The sequence below is a fragment of the Pempheris klunzingeri genome, chromosome 11, assembly GCF_042242105.1.
Source record: "Pempheris klunzingeri isolate RE-2024b chromosome 11, fPemKlu1.hap1, whole genome shotgun sequence".
In the NCBI taxonomy this organism is placed as follows: domain Eukaryota; kingdom Metazoa; phylum Chordata; class Actinopteri; order Acropomatiformes; family Pempheridae; genus Pempheris; species Pempheris klunzingeri.
Genome location: NC_092022.1, coordinates 8,695,416 through 8,714,676, shown reverse-complemented (window position 1 = coordinate 8,714,676; position 19,261 = coordinate 8,695,416). Strand labels below are relative to the sequence as shown.

At 40.8% G+C, this 19,261-nt stretch overlaps 1 protein-coding gene across 1 annotated transcript in view; it reads left to right on the top strand.

Annotated features, from left to right (window-relative positions):
• The window catches only part of kazna (kazrin, periplakin interacting protein a), a 158,930-nt gene that overhangs the window by 104,505 nt on the left and 35,164 nt on the right, over positions 1-19,261 (top strand). Inside the window, exon 4 of the mRNA XM_070838944.1 lies at positions 4,426-4,533. Within this exon, the coding sequence (XP_070695045.1) occupies positions 4,426-4,533 (108 nt within the window). The remainder of the gene's footprint in view (positions 1-4,425; positions 4,534-19,261) is intronic.

The window sequence follows — 19,261 nt, the reverse complement described above, 5'->3', positions numbered from 1 at the left end:
GCTGTTTTATCCTCCTCCTGGCTGCACCTCGCTGCCTCTTATGTTTTTCTGCGGGTTTTTTTTCGTAGTGTCTACATAAATTGTACAAATGGAGATGTAATGGCGCATACTTTCGGATAGTGTCTCCTCAAAGGCTTTCATGATGTTGCATTTGCTTGTACACACAAAAAGTGACAGAGGTACTCGTGTGAAGGCTGAAAAGTTTGACGGAGAAGTTCAAACTCTTTGTAATGTAGGCTTGATGGTGAGATTGTCTTTTCCGGAAAGTTACTAAAATTGGAATGTAAATTAATTTCCTCTAAGTGGTATACACTCCAGGAAGGAGCTGTTTCAACTATCTGGCGGCTGTAACCAAATTTCTTTCAATGCAAGTAGACCCCGTTCGGCAAGAATACAGTGATTTGGATAATTACATCATTACAAAGCCACATGGTGTTCAACAGTTTTTTTTAGTGTCTGGGCCAAATCATTGTTTATTTCATCACAGAAGAATTACCTTTTCATTCAGTTGTGTGCTCGGCTGGTTAAACTGCTTATTATGGATAAAGTGAATTGAGGAAGTTTGATGGTGAGGAAAATGAAAAAAATGAAAATCAATTCTTATAAGAGTTTTTCAAATAAAAGTTTCTGCTGCCACTGCTTTCTCATGAAGGCTATATATCTTGTAACTTTTTGCAACCCTTGGCTTCACTGCGATCGAGTCTAAGCTATAAGCCTTTTCACAGAAACAAATAAGTAATAAAAAAGAAAAAAAACATGGACTGTCTTCCCATACCAATTTGATCTATGTCTGATCTTCTCTCTCCTCTTTTAATTACAATGTATAATATGTGCCAAGTTTTACTCTTGCAAACATACAGATTCTATAATTTTATGGCGAACTGAAAATGAAAACTCCACGTGTCAGACATCCATTCCTGCAGGGAGATGGTAGGTCAGCTTGTATCTTTGTCAGAGAATTTTCCTGCTGGCATCTGAGGAAATAAGGAAAGAACATGTAGAGGGTGGAAGCGGAGAGAGGAAATGATGCTCTTATCTCTAATCCGAAATAGATCAGTCCAAATGTGATTTATAAGCGTAAGTAAAGGATAGCAGGTAGCAATGCAGGGAGCCAGGGCAAAAAAGAGATTATGTTTTTGATTGTTTCTACAACCCTTCTATATTATCCACCCCAGCTATCTCATCCAGTCTTCCTCTCCCACCCACTGTCTGTCTATTTATGCTGTGAGTCACTGTCTGTTGTCTTTCTTTGACTTTAGCGAGCTGAGATAAAGATCAATATGAGGCCCTGGACCATGCCAATTCCAAATATTCATTGTGTTGACAGAGACATTGATTCATAGACATGGACAGTGACCCAGAAAACATTACAATTACCTGCAGGATATCTCAATGTGGCTAAAAAAAAAAAAAATGCAATTTTCATTATTAGGCACTTATACATGCATATACACACACACACAAATCACTACAAGGTCTGAAAGCTGAAGCAATAACAAGAACAACAGCTTTACCTCTAACTCTTAAAAAAACACATCCAGTTGGTCTACCAATAAATTTCATTAAAAGAAAGGTTTTTCCAGCCCCCACAAGTGATGATGATTTCTTATTTCTTGTTGCATTTTAAACCAACAGAAGGGCTGCAGCATACAAAAACATCCACCTCTCCACACTTGTGTTGGTTTCATCATTGATGGGAAGAGTTGCATGCAAAATTGTTGTTACATGATCAGCCAGTGTATTCGTATCGGGCAGCGATTGCTTGGAAATCAGTTATTGTGTCAGTTGCTGTATTACATTTATGTCACATTGGTACAATCACACATAATCAAGTACAGGCGGCATAAGCAGGTGCTGATGTGAAATACGGGAATATCTGTGCAGTTTTCATTTATTTTAGGTTTAAAAGGCAATTTCCATTTATATTTCTGATGCAACACCGTGGCAGTTAGAAACTTCAAAATTTACGTGGAGCCAAACAAAGTGAAAGGCGGAATTTATAAAAATGTCAATTTAAAGTTAAATGTACCTACGTTTTCAGAGTGAATGGAGGCTTGTGAAGATAAGAGTTTAATAATAAAAGTCAAGTTCTCTGCTGTCATTTGGAAGTTTTTCTCCTTATAGTTTCAGTTTCAAACTTTATTGCATATTCAGTAAACAAAATGTCAAGTCACACCTGAGTTCTTTTCCTCTGCATCCCAATCAAGCAACCATCATGGTTCAGTTATTCCTTTGCATTTATTCCACCATACTCTTTCCTTTCTCCCTTGGTAAGTTTCTAAATGTTGATGCGGGCCTGTCAAGGGCACGATGCAGGGAAGATAAAACATTTTCAAGAGGCTACTGGGCAGCAGCAGCTCGAAGCTAGCAGATAAGTATGTGCTGTGAATTTCAGCATTTTTCAAAAAACTGACAAATGTGTTCCTAGTGCCAAAGGCTTCACCGAGGGCAAGCCTGAAAAATTATACATTAGCAGTGTGTTGGGTGGCTAAGTGTTATGCACAGTTTTAAAAAACAGCCCTCATGTGCGCTTACAAGTCACCTCAAGTGTGACAGGCAGGCAGCCAGGCTGTTATTTGTAGCCCTACAAAGTCCATCTCGACAAGCGCGATGACTAATATCACCATAATAACAGCACTGGCCCAATACCTCAGTCTATTCACCCAGACACATCTGTGCTCAATTAGTGCAAATAATTGCAACTGTAACAGCATCTTAGTATGTGGGTGGTGTTCTGATGGCAGGAAGAATGGGAGGAGGAGGCAGCCAGAGAGAAGCAGAGGTTGAAGAGAGAAGTGGAAGAGATGTAGTTTGCTGGAATGTAAATCTAATTGTGTGTGTGAGCAAAGCAGTTACTTAATTTTTTAGTTTTTCGTCAAACAAAGACTACTTGTAACACATGGAGTGACCTACTGCATATTTTACTTTGAAGTGAAACTGCATCAGTGGGTGAGAAATGGGCGGACTGCACGTATTGAAGTGACAAAGTCATTTTAGCAAACATTTTTATGTGAGCTGACCTGGAGCAATGCATTCAATATGCATTCACTACCTGCCACTAGTGAGGCTGGCCAAAGCTATATTATAAACCACCAAACCTCACTAGAAATTAAATCACACTCTAGTCATAAAAATGCTAATATTTAGATGCAGCAGTCTCTCAAAGTAGTGCCTGTATTTGTGCCCCTGCATGTATTTAAAACTTGTATGCTTTTGCTACAGCGGTGCGTTCATGCTCTCCCCAGAGACAGTAGCTGTGTTGATGAATGGTAAGCTACTGCAGAGTTAGTACAGTCTGAGGAGTGAGGAGTTAAAGTCCATTATGTGTGTACTGAGAGGGATGGTGTGGTGTGCAGCATTAATCATTATGTTTCCCAAATGTTCCTATGCATTCTGTGCACAGAGGAAAACTTACACTGATGAGGACTTTAATATATCATTCATTCATTCATTCATTCATTCATTCATGCAGTTTAGGTGTACACAGGGTTTTTCTCTCTTTCTCATTTTGCTTTTGCTGTCTCCATAGTAAATGTTATGTTAGAAATTATTATTCTCTAGTTGCACCTCCAAGTCTAAGTTAAGCAAATAGTAATCAGTGAGAGATATGTTTGAAAATGTCAGGGATCAATTCCTTTCTCTTTGTATTTATTTGAAATTAGGCTATTGTCTCTAGGGGTAACCCCAATAGTCGACTATTCGACGGTGGGATCTGAGGAGCCTGATTCGACTGTCAATCTCACATTGATTTTTCACAGTGGTGTGAAAATATGGTGATGAAACGAAGGATCATTCCATTCAGGCTGTATGGGAGTGCTGAATGTCTAATTTCACATAGAATAGGTTGAGAAATAAATACTAGTCTCTGCACCAGAGGACATCCTTACCACATTATCAACGTAAAAAATGATGCAGAAAACAAATAATACAGAGTAGTACTTTAGTACTTTACCTTGTGCCATTTTTACTTCCACGGATATCCTGTAACATTACAACCAGAGTGTCTCCGTTGAAAAAATGCTGCACCTCCAAAGAGCCCTTAAGCAATCCCAGCTGTGAATTTTCAGAGGAGCAAGTTTTCAACTGTGAAATAAACGCTTTGGTGGACATAGGCACCATGTTCTGTCTGTTTGTCTGTCGATCTCCAGTCTATTCAGTTGTATGGACAGTAGTAGCATGAACTTCTGCAACCTCACTTCTCTTTCTTCTTTTTAAATCAAATGAAAAATGCATCCAAAGAAATTTGAAGTTTTAGCTTTTTTGGCTTGTGTGGAAAAAAATGGAAGTAAATGTTGCAAATGAGCTCAATTCTTATTTCCAAAACCACTGATGAATTCCACTATCTATCCTTCTTTATTATCTGTCCAAATCCCTTCAAATATCATTCGTTAAGTTAACCTTGTTTGTCATTTGCTTTTCTCCCAGATCCCTCTTCCCAACCAAGGCAGAAGCCGCCGGCTACTGACCTCTGCTACAAAACTGAAATCAGCAGTCTGATGGACTTCAACTCTCCAGACGCTTCCCTGGATAAAGGTAAGACCTGATCAGTTTTGTTCAACCACAGCTGGTTGACTTAAAAGTAGTTTGTTTTCTTGTAGTACCATGATGGAGGATGTTGTTGCAAGGCCGAGCTTACATATGCATCCCAGAGGGCACATATAAATAGCCTTGGCTGTAGATGTAGATATTTAAATACTTAAATTGCATTTGTAAGAAGAATGTGATTCAGTATGGCATTAGTAAGTTTTACATAATCGGTTAAACATGCTAGTTGTAACTGCTGCTTTCTGGTATTTTATTTACATTTTGTTTACTTCATAACCAATTTAGGTTTATTTATAGACAGTAAAGTTAAAACGTTATGCTGGTTCATTAGAAAAATGTTTGAATTCACTGAGCTGAGTCAGAGGGTTCCTGTGTATATATTTCATGGCTTGGAGTGGACATTCTTATGATTCTTGTGAGTGTGATCTGAATTGTTATTACCTTGAATGCATTCATACCTTGCAGTCCTCCTGTAAAATGATGCTACAATATGGCTCAACAATGAATACTGTCTTGCTTTATAGTCACAATTCTGTTGCTAGTGCTCAGACACTTGTGTCACCATGAACCATCCAAAAAAAAATAGTCTATAAACTTGAATGTCTTTATTTATTCCAGACTCTTATCTGACTGGGTGGTCAGAAGAGTCTCACTCGGTTCTCCAGACAAGCATAGTAACTACAGTCTGCTTCTATGTTCCAGTTTTTTCATGACAAAAGCTTCTTTCAAGGAGTTGGAGTCTTGTTGAGAGGATCAAAATATGGCACCAGTCCAAATGCATCTCTTGGATGGTGGATCCGTCAACACGAGTCTGGATCTCCAGTGTCACGTAGGGAGCACCAAGGGGCACTTTCCTCATTACAGTGTCCTGCTTAAGGGTTTATTTAGCTTCCAGTTATCTCTGCTCTTCTATTAGTGCTTGTCAATTTTGTGATGATACGAAGAGTGCTCACTAGTTCCAAAAGAAGGGAGCAGTGTTGCTGGATTTGGGTTACAGTGGTGTGTTAATTACCAATAAGTACCATAAGTGGTTCTGGTTTGCAGTGGTAGAATGTAACTACTTACATTTACTCAAGTTCTGTACTGTTGAGCAATTTTGATGTACCTTACTTGAATATTTAAGTAAAAGATTCCTGCTTCCAGTTGATAAAGTCACAGATCATGCTGAAAGATTTTTATTCTTTTGGAGTCATTTCGAAGTCAAAAGAACGGATACTGTACTTCAGGTTACTGACAGATTCGTACACATTTTTAAATTAAGACGTGCATGCGTGCGCACCCTCCTTTAATGGCTTCAACAGCTGGTCTGTGGTTATTTCCTGGGTGCTGTAAATGTGCAGACTCAGGAAAAACACATGCGCACTCACCAACAACCCCTGCAGTGGCCAAGGCCGCGTATATCACCACAAGTTTCATCAGAATGAGAGCAGGGAACTGAGGGGCTGTGTTATCAGCAAATTCATCTCAGGTCTGCAGAGTAAGAGAGAGACGAAGGGACAGGGAAGGGGAGGGGAAACAAACGTAAGTAGTGAGCACTGTATCATTATGGAGACAGGTGCTGCTTCTGCACATTAGCTAGGAATGATGTCACGAGCTGGGTGAAGCTTGGCATGTGGGCTTGTTTAAATAGGAAGGTCAGTCCAAATAGGTCAAACAGGGCGTCCTGAAAAAAACAGGCTTAGGGGCGAAGGAGAGACAGAGAAGGAGAGAGGAAAATAGGCAGGAAAAAAAAAGGTGAGGAGCACAGTGAGGAGGAGGACAAGGTGAAAGATTGCAAGAGGACGTAGTGATGCCTGCGTATGTGTTCTGATAAACGAGAGAAAGTCATACAGTGAAGGGAGGAGTACAGAGAGGCAGAAAATGAACAAAAGAACAATACAGAAAGACAGAATGTGAAGTTGTATGTGTGGGTGTAGGTGCATGAGTGGTCTCTGCTGAGCACTTCCATTTTTCTCATGCGCTGACACTTTCCAAAACACCTGCCCTCTCACAGCCATTGGGAGAGTGGCACTTAAATTGCCTCCAGCGACAATATCCAGGCCTCTCCACTGTAATTTACACACATCAGAAATAGCTACTCAGAAATGCTCAAACACAATGGCTGTACCTGGACTTTTTTAAAAAAAATGTGATTCATAAGATTTAATTATGCTACAACATAATAACTGGATATTGTTAAAGTTGGAAGAGCATGCTGAGTTTGCGATCAAAATGATGCAGAGTACTGACATAATCCAGCCAGACTGCTCATACGACCAAAGAAAAGAAGTGGAAGAGAAAAGGTAATACAGATTGAGACTGCAGTGGACTTTATCATCATAGACACGCAATGGGAGATCCACACTGTTGATCCACAGACATGTGATCTCATGTAATCATAACAATTGTGCTGCAACATTCAGGGGGTTTTCTGTGTGCTCGTGTCCCTTTGTCCTCTCTGTTTCTATTAAAGGCTACAGAGAACTGACAAAAAGAGCAGAGCAGCAGTCTGATTATAAACAGTCTCTGTCACTTTTTAACTACTTCACTTCAAGAGGGCTGCTGGCAAGTGGAGCTCAAAGCTCATAAAGTCAAAAGGTAAAATTTCAAGGTCTAGATAGAAAAGACTGCTGATTATTAATTGCTCTTCCTGTTTATTCTATCCTCTCCTTTAGAATCTATTCAGAGGCTGGTTGCACCACTGAGATGTACAGTATATAAATAAACTGGCCTTCAAAAGTATTCGTTTAACTTTGCCACACACTACATTATGGTCTAAATTTAGATCTGGAGCTGTGTCGTTCATTTAATCAATCTTTTTTATCTACTCTTTCATACAAGACATGCATGAAAAGTATGTCCGTATACTTGTTTTCTTTCATTCCTTTGCAGTGACAGTTGCTAAGCAGTGTGCGTGCTGCAAAGCTGAATGTGTTGGATGTGTGCTATCCGTGCATCCAAAATTGTCAGGTCTCAGATTGTTTGACATTCTTCCATAGAGCGAATGGACCACAAACAGCAAATGTTCATTCAGTAGATGAACCTGGTGTGTAATAATAAGTGGAATTGGTCCACCCTGGTTATTGAGTGTGGACCAGCTTTTACTCATACAGGGATACTGAATGCAGTTTGCTCACCCAGTGCATGTGTTTGAAGACTTGGAGACGGCTTATCGAGTATGTTGGGTGTTTGTGGTTGTACTCAGACCATGAATATGACAAATCCTGTGCTTGTTCTGTTTGCCTGGAATGAGAGCTGTGTTTGTGGGTGGGAGGCTCTGTCAGGGTTTGCATTTCTGCTTATTGCCAATGAGGTAGTTCTATTGGCTTCACTGGGCCATGACCTCCGCTACGCACTGGGTCGTTTTGCAGCTGAATGCAAAGTAGCGTGTTTGGGAATCAGCATTTCCAAATCTTGGGTTTATGTTGCAGAGATGGAGCATGACACCAGCAGGCAGATAAGGGCTGCATCTGCAGAAATATGGTTGTTATCCTGCACTGCTATCGTGAAGAGGGAGCTGAGATTCATGTTGATCTCAACTTTCCAGTTCATCTTTCGTTACTACTGTTATCTATGGTCATGAACTAAAAGTGACTAAAAAATTAAGACTGTGGAACCAAGCAGAAATAAACTTGCTTTTGAGGGTGTCTGGGTTCACCCTGAGGAGATAGGACATCCAGCATAGGCATGGTGCTCCTTCGCTGCTGTTCTTTTTCATCAGTGCACTGAAGAACAAATACATGTTTTACTGTACAGTGCTTTTCTAAAATCCGTTTTTTGTGTGAGACACTTCCCTAAAGACTTTGCCAAGTTAACACCTAGACCCTGTTAGGATTTGGATTTACACCTATTTGCAGCACTGCACCAAGGTGCTACTAGAGGTGTATTTTCTATTTCTGAATTCCACCTTGGAGTCTTGACATGCGGCAAACAGCCAACTGGTACAACCGGTCACTGGTTGTAATACCTTCTGCCTGCCCTTCAAATGGCTGTTAAAAGGACCCACAGGCAGCAAATTTGTGCTAGCGTTTGGCAGTAGCGAATTGGCAGCATAGGCGATGGTGGAGAGGCATGGTGGCTGTCGGAGCTGGCAGATCTGGAATAGAACTCAGTGGCACCTGGTGGCTGGTTCCTTTTCACTGATTACTGAGCATGAAAGTTGTAAGGTGGGAGCATAGAGAGCAAATAACATAGCTGATGGAGATGAATATCGAATGAGTTAGTCAGGCTGAATATATATATATATATATATATGAAAGGTTCTGTATATGCACAGTAGTGGTAAGTAGTGGTGATGACCAGACTGAGGAATCCAGATGAGTAAGCAAGCAAGTTAGAGAGGATAAAGAGTGGCAAGACAGATATTTCACAGTCAGTCACAGTAGATCAGCAGTATAAGGTTGCACACCCTTAGGTCTCATTCCAAACAAAAGCTTCAAGTTGACGTTTTAATGTTGACCCACCCTTCACATACAGTAGATGTGCTTTGCCTTAGGTAAAAAAGTAAAAAGGTGTGGGGTGTGAAGGAGGTTAAGGGAGGGCAATGACATTGAAGGTCATAACAAATCTGGGACTTCAACATTGTTAAACCCCTGCAGTTATTGGCAAGTGTCCCACAAGTATGCACGTAAGTTTAAAAAAATGCACCAGCAGGAATCAGATGACTCTGTAGTTTTGTTCCTTGTTTACCTCAATTTCAACAGCACTGTGACAAAACAACAGTCCAAATACTTCTCAGTGATTTCAGTGAGACAGCTGCTTTGGCACGAGGGGGGTCCAGGCACAGAGGGCTCTGGCAAAATATAGGCCTACTTTTACAGCACCGTAATGCAACCTTATCATTGGCCAATCAAATATGTGCAAATGCATATTCCAGGTAGAGTCCCTGAAATATGAATGGTGAAATTTCATTCTTAACTCTTAACTGTTTGGCTGCTATAAGTCCTCAAAATAGACCTCTTCATTTGTTTTACATCTTCTCCAGAAATAGAAGAAGTACTCAAAACAGTCACTTTGTCGTGTATGATCCAGAGATGGTTTACCCTTCACACTGACTTAGACTGCTATTGCTACTACATGACCATGATACTTGACTCCATTACTTTTTTTGTGGTGTAGGTAATAATAAATTCCTGTTCAGCTCACTCCTCATTTTTACTTTGTCATTTTTACAGTTCGCTGGCTATTTTTTTGCTAATACTTCACATTTTGTGACTCATGAATTGATCTTTAGTGCAGAGTTCTTTCAAGGTCTTGCAGTGCAAGCTGCAGTGTTGGGAAAAATCATGGGAACAGAAAGATGGGAATTTATAAGGAGGGAGGGGTGTCCATTTCCACATGCATTGTGGGTTGTGACAAAGGCCAGTTGACGGTGCTGAAGACAGACATTAAAAGGATGGACACCACCTCGCTCAAAAACCACAGAAAAGAGCAGCAGTGATCTATAACTCTGCATGCTTATACACACATACACACACAAGTAGAATTAATTTCTAATTTTCTCTCATTGTCGGTTTTACTCTCGTCTTTCTCTCATACATAAACAATGAAATGTTGACATCTTGGCAGTGTGAGATGGTGCTGCTGTCCTGTGAGTTGTTGTGCAAACTGACTGCAGAGAGAGATATTGGGTGCTTCCATTGATTTTCAGTTAAGGGATAGTGCTCTCAGCTCATCACCTCCAGGCATCCCAGAAAAAGTGTGAGTGTTGCTGCTGATCATACAAGGTGAGCGTCAGCAAGTTCACCTGAACTGCTTTCTTCATATAAATGTTTTTTTTTTTACAATATCATCATGCATCAGGCATTTTAAGCCATGCATGACACCGAAAGCTAATTTCCTGTTGTTCCCTGGTCCCTGTAGTGTGATTTGATGCTGTTTTAATGTCGTGTAAATAGCCAGTGCGTGCCAAGTACATTCTTTTAATTAGGAAACCCAACAGGCCTGCTGATTAGCACTTTATCTTCATAAGTGTCTGAGCCCGTAGCTGCAGCTGGACCACTTCCTAGTTACCTTACACTCTAGCTAGCATGTCCCAACAGGTCTGGAGCAAGAATAGTGTAATTAATATTTTGTCATCAGTCTGAACAAGCAAAGATAGTTTTGTTAATGTGGTCCATGTGCATCGTGTGCAAGTTACTGTATTTGTTAAATTTGCTTGGCTACCCAGAATGATAAAACTAGTGTTATCCTGTTAGCATTACCTTGCTTTTAATGGTAAAACCCCTTTGTCATGAAATTACCATCTTCTGGGTCATCCAGTATAGAAGCTACTGTATGTTCAGACTGCAGGCAAATGTGCCCCAAATCTATTTTTTTTGCTCTTATGTGACTCTGATCTGTTTTTTATGACCAGCATGAATCACATGGAATCTGATCTTTTCAGTTCTGATTTGGGCCACTCCCAGATGTGTCCTAAATCTGATACCAATCAAATGTTTTGCAGTATGACCTCAGTCTGAACAACCTTATTGGAATTCATGTGATTTTTTACGTCACACTCATCTCTGTTGCCAACCAATACGACCCAACCTCTACGTGTTTTCTCAGGGAGATGGGTCACCTGAACTGAGTGTGTTGCCGCGAGGGTCTTGTAGTGAGGCGCTGACAGATGTGCTTAAAAGTAGCCCTAGACATCCTGAAATTTTGGTTGAAATCTCTGTCTCTGTGAAGCACTTCATGTCACAATAATATTGCCTGAAATTGACGTCTTTGTTGTTGCTCTTTTGCGCACATGGGTCAGTTCAGGACTGTGACCAGTTCACACTGGAATCTGATATTGGCCACATTGTGACCAGCCCAACAAAAAATCTGATCTGAGCTGTAAATCTAAATTTCAGCATCAAGGCTGGCAGTGTGAACTAAACCGTAGAGAACTGCCCTGCAATCATTTCTCATGCACTCCAGCAGACAATTTTCCCAGCACAATCCTTTAACTAGCTTTACAACCCACTGCTTTACATGATAAATGACACGATTATACTTTTTCTCAGATTCTCTTTGAGAACTGCTGAGTCATTCCTCATCCTTGTATTTGTAATATTGAGCCACTGGATAGTAGGTAGAGGCACACGATGTTCTTTATAGCCAGTAACTACTGCAGCCTCCCTCTTCACTGCCATTAAAAGGTGTTTTGTCATCGTTCATGAAATGGCACTGTGACTGTAAAAGGAAAGAAAGGTCCAACAAAAATCAATGACTGCATTACAATTGTGTAGTACAAAGTAGCTTAGCCGCTCTCTCTCCTTGCTATCTGCTGATCTTCCTTTGGGTGTTATCATGAAGTGAAATCATCATATTCTCACACGCACACATGTGCTCACAACACAAAGCCTCATTCTGCCACGGCTTAACAAAAAAACGTAGCTAGTACTATATTGTACAATCAGGTTTTAACCTGCAGCGTATGAGATGAGTTTAGAGGAGGAGGAGGCAGCTCAGCTACAGGCCTTCATGGGCCTCAAAGCCCCCTTTCAGTAGGCAGTATTCAATTTCCTCACGTTGTCCATTATGCATGGACACAACAGACAACAAGAGATTATTTTCTTCTGCTACTTTATTGTCTTGGAGAGAAGGATGGAACATTGAATAATTATCAAATGTCACACTCTGCAGCGAACCCAATCAAGGTTTCTGGCATAGTTGCTGATCGACTTTGAAATCATAGCAATACACATCACAGACACTTTTGTTTTGCAGGTTCATTGTACTGAAAAACATTCGCTAGATATAGAAAAAAAGAAAAACTCAATCAGTTCAACTTATTTCGTAAATATACATGCCTGCGGTTTTGTGATTTGCCATTGTTGAGCCCAGAACATACTGTTCTGGTCAGTAGGGGGTAATGGAGGCTCCAGTGAGCCTTGTGATTAAGCGGAGTTCAGTCGTTAATTATTGCTGATTAATTAATAGATACCTTGAAACGAATGGTAGAATTTAATTAAATTCCCATTTCACAACCTGCATTGTTTTGCCACACTGTTATGGGCACAGACTCTAGAAGAGTATTTGTACAAGGCTCAGTCTAAGGTGGCCTTGTTGATTAATAGAGCTTGAGAGAATTTGGACTCAGCAGAGGCCACTAGGAGATCAGTGAGAGCTGCTGTTACTACAGTAAAGTGTGCACTCGTTTTATTTTTGCAGCAGCATGCCTGCTGTGTGGCCCACATACTGAATTCACATATAAAAGTGTGAGATAGCAAAACTTTTAGAAAATAATGAATGCTTCCATTTGAACGTGACTTAATCACCTGACAAAATGAATTATTTATAATAATACTCACTGATAATATTCAGGTTGGCACACAAAGGCTCTGCAGAGAACAATGCATTATTCTAAATTATTACAGGGAAGAAAGGGAACTTCAAGATACAATTCAATCGGTCCTAGATGAGTCTTTTATATAGTTATTTTCACTTTTTTATGACTAATTCTACGTGCACTTTAGTTGTAGGGATTACATTTATGCTCTGACTCACCATTCTGCTTATTTTTAGAGGTTTTATCTTTGTCCTTGCAGGCAGATGAATAAAGCTTGATTAATGCATACGCTTATAACTTTGTTTAAAATCAGGGCTTCATCAGTCTGCTCCAGGTCTTCAGATTACTTGCGAACCATAAATCCTTCATTCACTTGCATGCCTTGAACTACATGCATCTGCAAAGGTGGTTGAATAAAACAAGCCTACAGAGATTCTGATCAAAAGGCATCCACCTCTGCATTTATAGTGACAGTCAGTTTTCTTACTTAACGAGCCAACTACAGAATTTTTTCAACTAAACTAAAATGTAAAAGACTTGAAAACATAGCGGTTATGATGAAATATAAACATATCATACATAAACATAACATATATAAAGGCAGCTGTATTTTAATCCACTAAATGACAACAACATCTTGTGTATATCCCATGGCTGTAGATCTAAATCCACTGATTATTGTGATGCTTTAGCTTACTTTACGCTGCATTTCTCCCTGTAGCTGTAGTTTGTTCAAGTTACTCTAAAATGTGGGCCAGTGGCCTTGAAAGCAAGCAGAAAAGTTGATTATTGACGATTATAAATAAAACAGCAAAACAAGGACAAACATCACAGTGTCAGTCTTTCCCACTGCAGTGGTCGTTTTAATGGCGCTCAAGGTTTCCGTGGTACCATATCTGTTATTTTAAAGGTTTAAGGTTACTGACGCCCTCAGGCAAGACAACAGCTGGCAGACCTGTTGCTGTGCTGCCTGCCGGTGTTAGACTACACACACATCAACGCTCACCTGCCTGCAAGCCCACACCTAGGCAGGGCTCCTCCCCTCATCGGTGCATGTGTGTGTGTGTCTGCGTGTGTGTTTGAGTAATGTGGGAAAATCGTGGTGACAGCCCTGCTGAGCTCCTCCTCCCTCTTACCTAGTAAACCTTTTGAGTTGGGGGGGAGGGGCCACATGCACTGTATCATTGAACCTGTGGGAGTCTCTATGAACAGGTACACTCAGAGAGGGAAAGACACAGCGGCAGCTCCTGGATATATTTCCTGGTGAGCCTGAGTTTGCATGGAAAAATAAGAATGCTCGTAGCTTGATCGAGGACTGCTTGAGAAAGGAACATTTTTGCATTTTTGTATTTTGTGTTTGTCCTGCAAGTCTCTTGCACACACCTGACAGATCCTGGAATCCTCTGGAAAACTCCTCTCGGAGAAGGGGATGAAGTCAGACGGTGAGCAGGGAAAGTCTGGTGAGTGCGTGGAAACGACAAGTGCAGCTCCAACTTAATGCCTTATTAGACAATAGTATACAGCGAGGCTCAGTCCTGCACAAGCAAAGGTGACTTGCTCAGAGTCTTCCTGATCTAAAGATCCCAGGAGGGGAGGTCTGTTGGCTTTTTAGCTTGAGGAACGTAATGTTCACGTGTTGGCAGGTGTCATGTCTGCCTTAGTGAGTCACCCAGTCAGTCACCTGTTGTGGTGCTGAGCCGTTGGGAGACTTTAACCTGCACTGACCTCAGAGTAACTGTTATTGACAACTGTTTTCACAACTGACTTGAAAAAATGAGCTGGTGGGGTTTTGAACAGATGTAGCTGTAAATGTCAGGATTCAACCACTGACCTATGAAATCAAAAGATTTTTAAAAATATGCTCACGATTCACACTTTTCTGAACCCTTTCAGGACAGAGATGTCACAGTGCAGTCTAGTATTTGTTCTGGTTAGGTTGTGAGGGATTTTTTCCCTGTCAATGACTAGATCACAGTCTCCAGGATTTGTACTGGGAGGTTGTCTCCAAACAACAGTATTTTTATGGTCATGTAAAGAAGGCATTGTGTTCTGTTTCTATTGCAAACACTGTGGTCGGGGGTTTGTTGGCTGCAGTTTTTAGCCTGAATACACATCGTACATTCACACAGGGATTTTTTGCTGCGTCAGCCAGGCTGGTTTCAGACTATTTTAACTGAAAAGCATTCAATTACAACAGCTGGGAAATGTTGCGATTGTGAGAACAGTCTTCTCTTCTTCTCTGCTGTTTTGCCTCCAAATACCTGCATTTTTTTCCTATATACTGGTAGTTCACCTGCCCTTCAACCTATGACTAGAAGTAGCGCCAACATAGAGGTAAAAGGTCACGAAACAAGACAGATAAACTCTGCACTTTCTGCCTGAAATTCCATGTGCTAGCAACCCATAAATGGGGGTTAAAACTGAGTATATAACATATAACTTTTATGAGTTATATGTTTTTCAAGCATGTCATGCAAATCCTTTTTTTAACCTCGAGGTGTGGTTGTGACACAATTAGAGCTTTCAAAGCTAAACAAACACCTGGAGGCTATGAATGGCTGTCTTTGCCTAACCCCTACTATCCCGGGTATGGTTACGTGTTTGCGATTGTGCTCGGTTACTCAGCTCTCTGTATCACTTCTCTGTGACGGCCTCTGTGATTACCGCTGAGGTAATTTACGGTCTGTCTTTGCAGACTGAAATTGGACAACATTAGTCATGCAGCCATTATTGCTTGTAACCATAGAAGCAGATTATGTATAATCATATCTGCTGTTACAGAAAAGAAGAATAACAGATGAATTATCTCGTTTTGATCCTCACTGTGTTAAATCCACATCAAACCTCAGTTCCACAGCTCTGCCAGGCATGCCACTCAAGTAATGACACCCCAAATCATTTCAGATTACATTGCTCCTTTACGTCGCATGGCTGTCACTCAGAGAGAAAGCAGTGTTTTCAGATGAGTGACATGATGTCAGAGAAGGCTTAACCCTCTGGATTAAAACCTTCTTTGAACCCGGCCGTAAAACAGAAGCTGTTGTTGGTTTCCACTGGACAGCCTGTTACTGTCTGACTGATCTGACACTCACTCAGGATCAGGTCAGGGCTGTGGGTGTTTACTTGAAATTGTGTGCTTCTATATGCATACATATGCTCACCTTGTTTATATCTTACTCATTGGGTCTGTTGTTGCTGTCTATGGGTTTTTATCAATCAATGCATGGATGCATGTGTTTGTGTGAGCTTCCAGCAGCCTCCGTTTGACAGCATAATTGCAAGAACAACTGAGTTTGGTCCTGCCTATGTAATTGCCTTCTTTCACTGACTGCGCTGCAGGTGAATGCACCAAACAGCTCCCATGGGTGCTAGCTAGTTTCTTCCTGTTGTGACACAGACGACAATTTGGAACGAGTTAAAGATGACCAGCTGTCTGTCAGAATCACTTCAGCTTTGCCACTACTTTCTGAGAGCATGGAGTAATTTTGTATTTAAATGTGGACTGATTGGAGCCTTTATGTTCCATCTATCTCTTTCTCTGTTTGAACACCTCGGTGCCTAATCACATTTACTCTAAAGAAAAAATCTCTGATTAATTTGGCTGCTTACTTTGTCACTATCACATATCAAATTCATCCCAACGTTGGCTGCTGTTGTCAGACACTATCCAATCCTCCTCTGCTCATCAAATAAACATGGATGGATGGCAGAACTTTCTCTCTGTAAGTCACTGAAAAGCTAACTCAGATTTGCGATGACAGACTTTGCAGTCTTGCGGCTTTATTTACTGGAGCTGTCAGCAGACGCCGCTCATTTCGAAAACTGGGAACAAATGTAACTCCACAACCATTAGCTACATATTTCTGTCCCTGAATCTTATTGAGTATCTCAAGAGGAGACCAGGATTGTTTTGGCACCTCGATACTCTAATTTGTCTGCCAGATCTTTATTGTCATTTTGACTTGACTTTTCTAGGTGGCAGTTTTTATTTTTGGCAACATGGGATGCTTGTGGATGTGTGTTTGGCTGACTTTAAGAGGTGCAGGGTTTCGTCACAGTGGAAGGAGCACCTCATACAGGTATGTTAACTCTGTGAGTGTGGACTCATCCACAGTTTGATGAAATATCCACGGTGACACTGTGTCTGCCCTTCTGTTTGGCCTGGACTATAAATATCACCACCGCTAGCCTTCGGCACCAAAGGTCATTTCTCAACTATATGCACACAAACGCATGGGCACACATACATACACACGTACTCTGTCACACGAGCATGGACACAGATCCAAACACTTCCTAGCTACCTGCCTCTGCTAATCCCTCCATGCACCTAATAAGATGAATCACTTGAATTTGAAGACATTTCCACAAAAATCTCTCTCCGAAACAGAGCTTGTTTATTGTTCCTGTTGCATCAGAAATAGTTGTTTTGTTATTTACTTGATTCCCAGTCATGCACAACAAGACTGCTCTCTGAAAATAGCTGTTCATTTGTTTCCAATATGTTTAACTGCAACACCTTAGGTAAACATAATAGCACAATGTTAGCAACGTGTAACAATAAAATGGAACCAGATGGAAAAGCCAGTGAAAATACTAACATTAAAAAACAAGCTAAATGTTGATAGCTTGTGTATTCACATAGATACTATTTCATATCATGACTGAATGAATGACATGTTCTTATTGCCGTTATAATACCAGCACAGCTCATCAAGCTTAACCATGGCAACAATTATTGCCTGTTCTGATGCAACCAATTAGCATTCTCATCATGTTAGATATAAGCTGTCCAGAATAAAACCACAGGCAGTAGCCTCTATGTGGAGGAAGCACCATTAGCAGACCAACACAGACAGCAATGTACACATGAGTTGTTATTCCCCAAAATAAGCAGACAGTGCATATTTCTGCAATTACAATATCCTAGAATTGGCTTTGTGTGTATATTTGCAGCATTTATTTGCCACCTGAATGCCTACTAATACAAAATACTGGTGGATGATAAATAGCCTGGAGCTAATAAGAAGATCATGAAGGAGGATGGTTGCCAGCCTGCACATTCATTATCACTTCTCTGGAAGAGTTGCCATTTTGGCTCATTTGCAGTCTGTAAGTCACCAGTTGTATTTTAATGGCTCCGTCCATCCATCCTTGTATCTAGCAGCTATCTTATCGTCCATCCAACTGTCCGTCCCCCATGACCTGAGCAGCACCTCTCCCACTTTCATGGAAACTCTGCTGCTAATCTCCATGACGTAGACATTTGAAAAGCTGTTCAGTATATCTGCCCATCTGTAGCCTAAGAAGGACACTAATCTCACTGTTGGGGGGGGGGTTTACGTCATAAATGGGAGACAGACTTTAAAACAAACACATTGTTTTGACAGATTACTGTCAAATTCGGCACAAGTACAGACTCTGAAAATGAGAGAGGGCTGTTTATGTAACTTTGTAAAAGGACAGTAAAAATGAAGATGACTGTAAATCTCTCATGCTCCATCCAACAAAGAAGAATGTGTCAAAAAATGTTATTCCAACTGCATTGAGTGAGCTATGTTTGCGTGTTTGTGTCTTTCTGAGAACAGCAATGCAAGTTCTGGCGAGTGTGGCTGATACTATCCACAAACACCCAGGCGGGTTTTAAGCCAGCGGATGCAGGTCGTGGTGGAATGTGGCTGAGATCACTGCCTATCTTTCTCTTTGATCAGTTTTTTTGCACAGTGTCGGGCTCTGTTCTAACCCCACTCTCACACAAGTTCAGCCCCCATTACTCTAAGGACCTGAAGCATGAAATAGGCTTGCCAGCATGTGGATGTCAGATTCTGTGATGTTAAAGCAGAGACTACTTGATCGACACTGGCTGACTAGAAGGGAGAGAGTCATGCAGTGTATGACATTGCCATTTAAATGCCTTTGATGTGAATTAACAGTGACGTTCCTCAAATGTTGTGGAATTCAGGTTGTAGTTTGTGTAGTGAGAGCATCAAGTCATGGGAGGTGCAACGTCATGAGTTTTGAAGCAGTTGATTAATTAACACTCATTTATCAAGAAGAGAAAATCTTTGCTGGTTTCAGGTTCTTTTATGTCAGGATCTGCTTCGCTTTTTTTTTTTGCAGTATCTGTTTAATACGATCCTTAATTTAATATTTTGTAGCCAAGGAACCACTGTCAGACATTTTTAAGGCTATATGATCCCATATATTCACAAGCACACTATAATCTTTATTGATATCTTCATAGTTCATTCTTTATGATACTCCAACTTCAGAGCAATCATGGCTTTATATAAGGCTAAAGACCATGGGGACTTGAGGCCTGCCTTCTCACTGGTGTGCTCATCAATAAATTGCAATCCATCCCAGTATGTGTTATCCTAAATACCAATCTCTCTTCATCACTGTCTCCATCAATACAGAGTATTAGAGCCTGATTTCTATGATGGAGTGCCCCAAGGCAAGGTGTGTTTTTTCCTT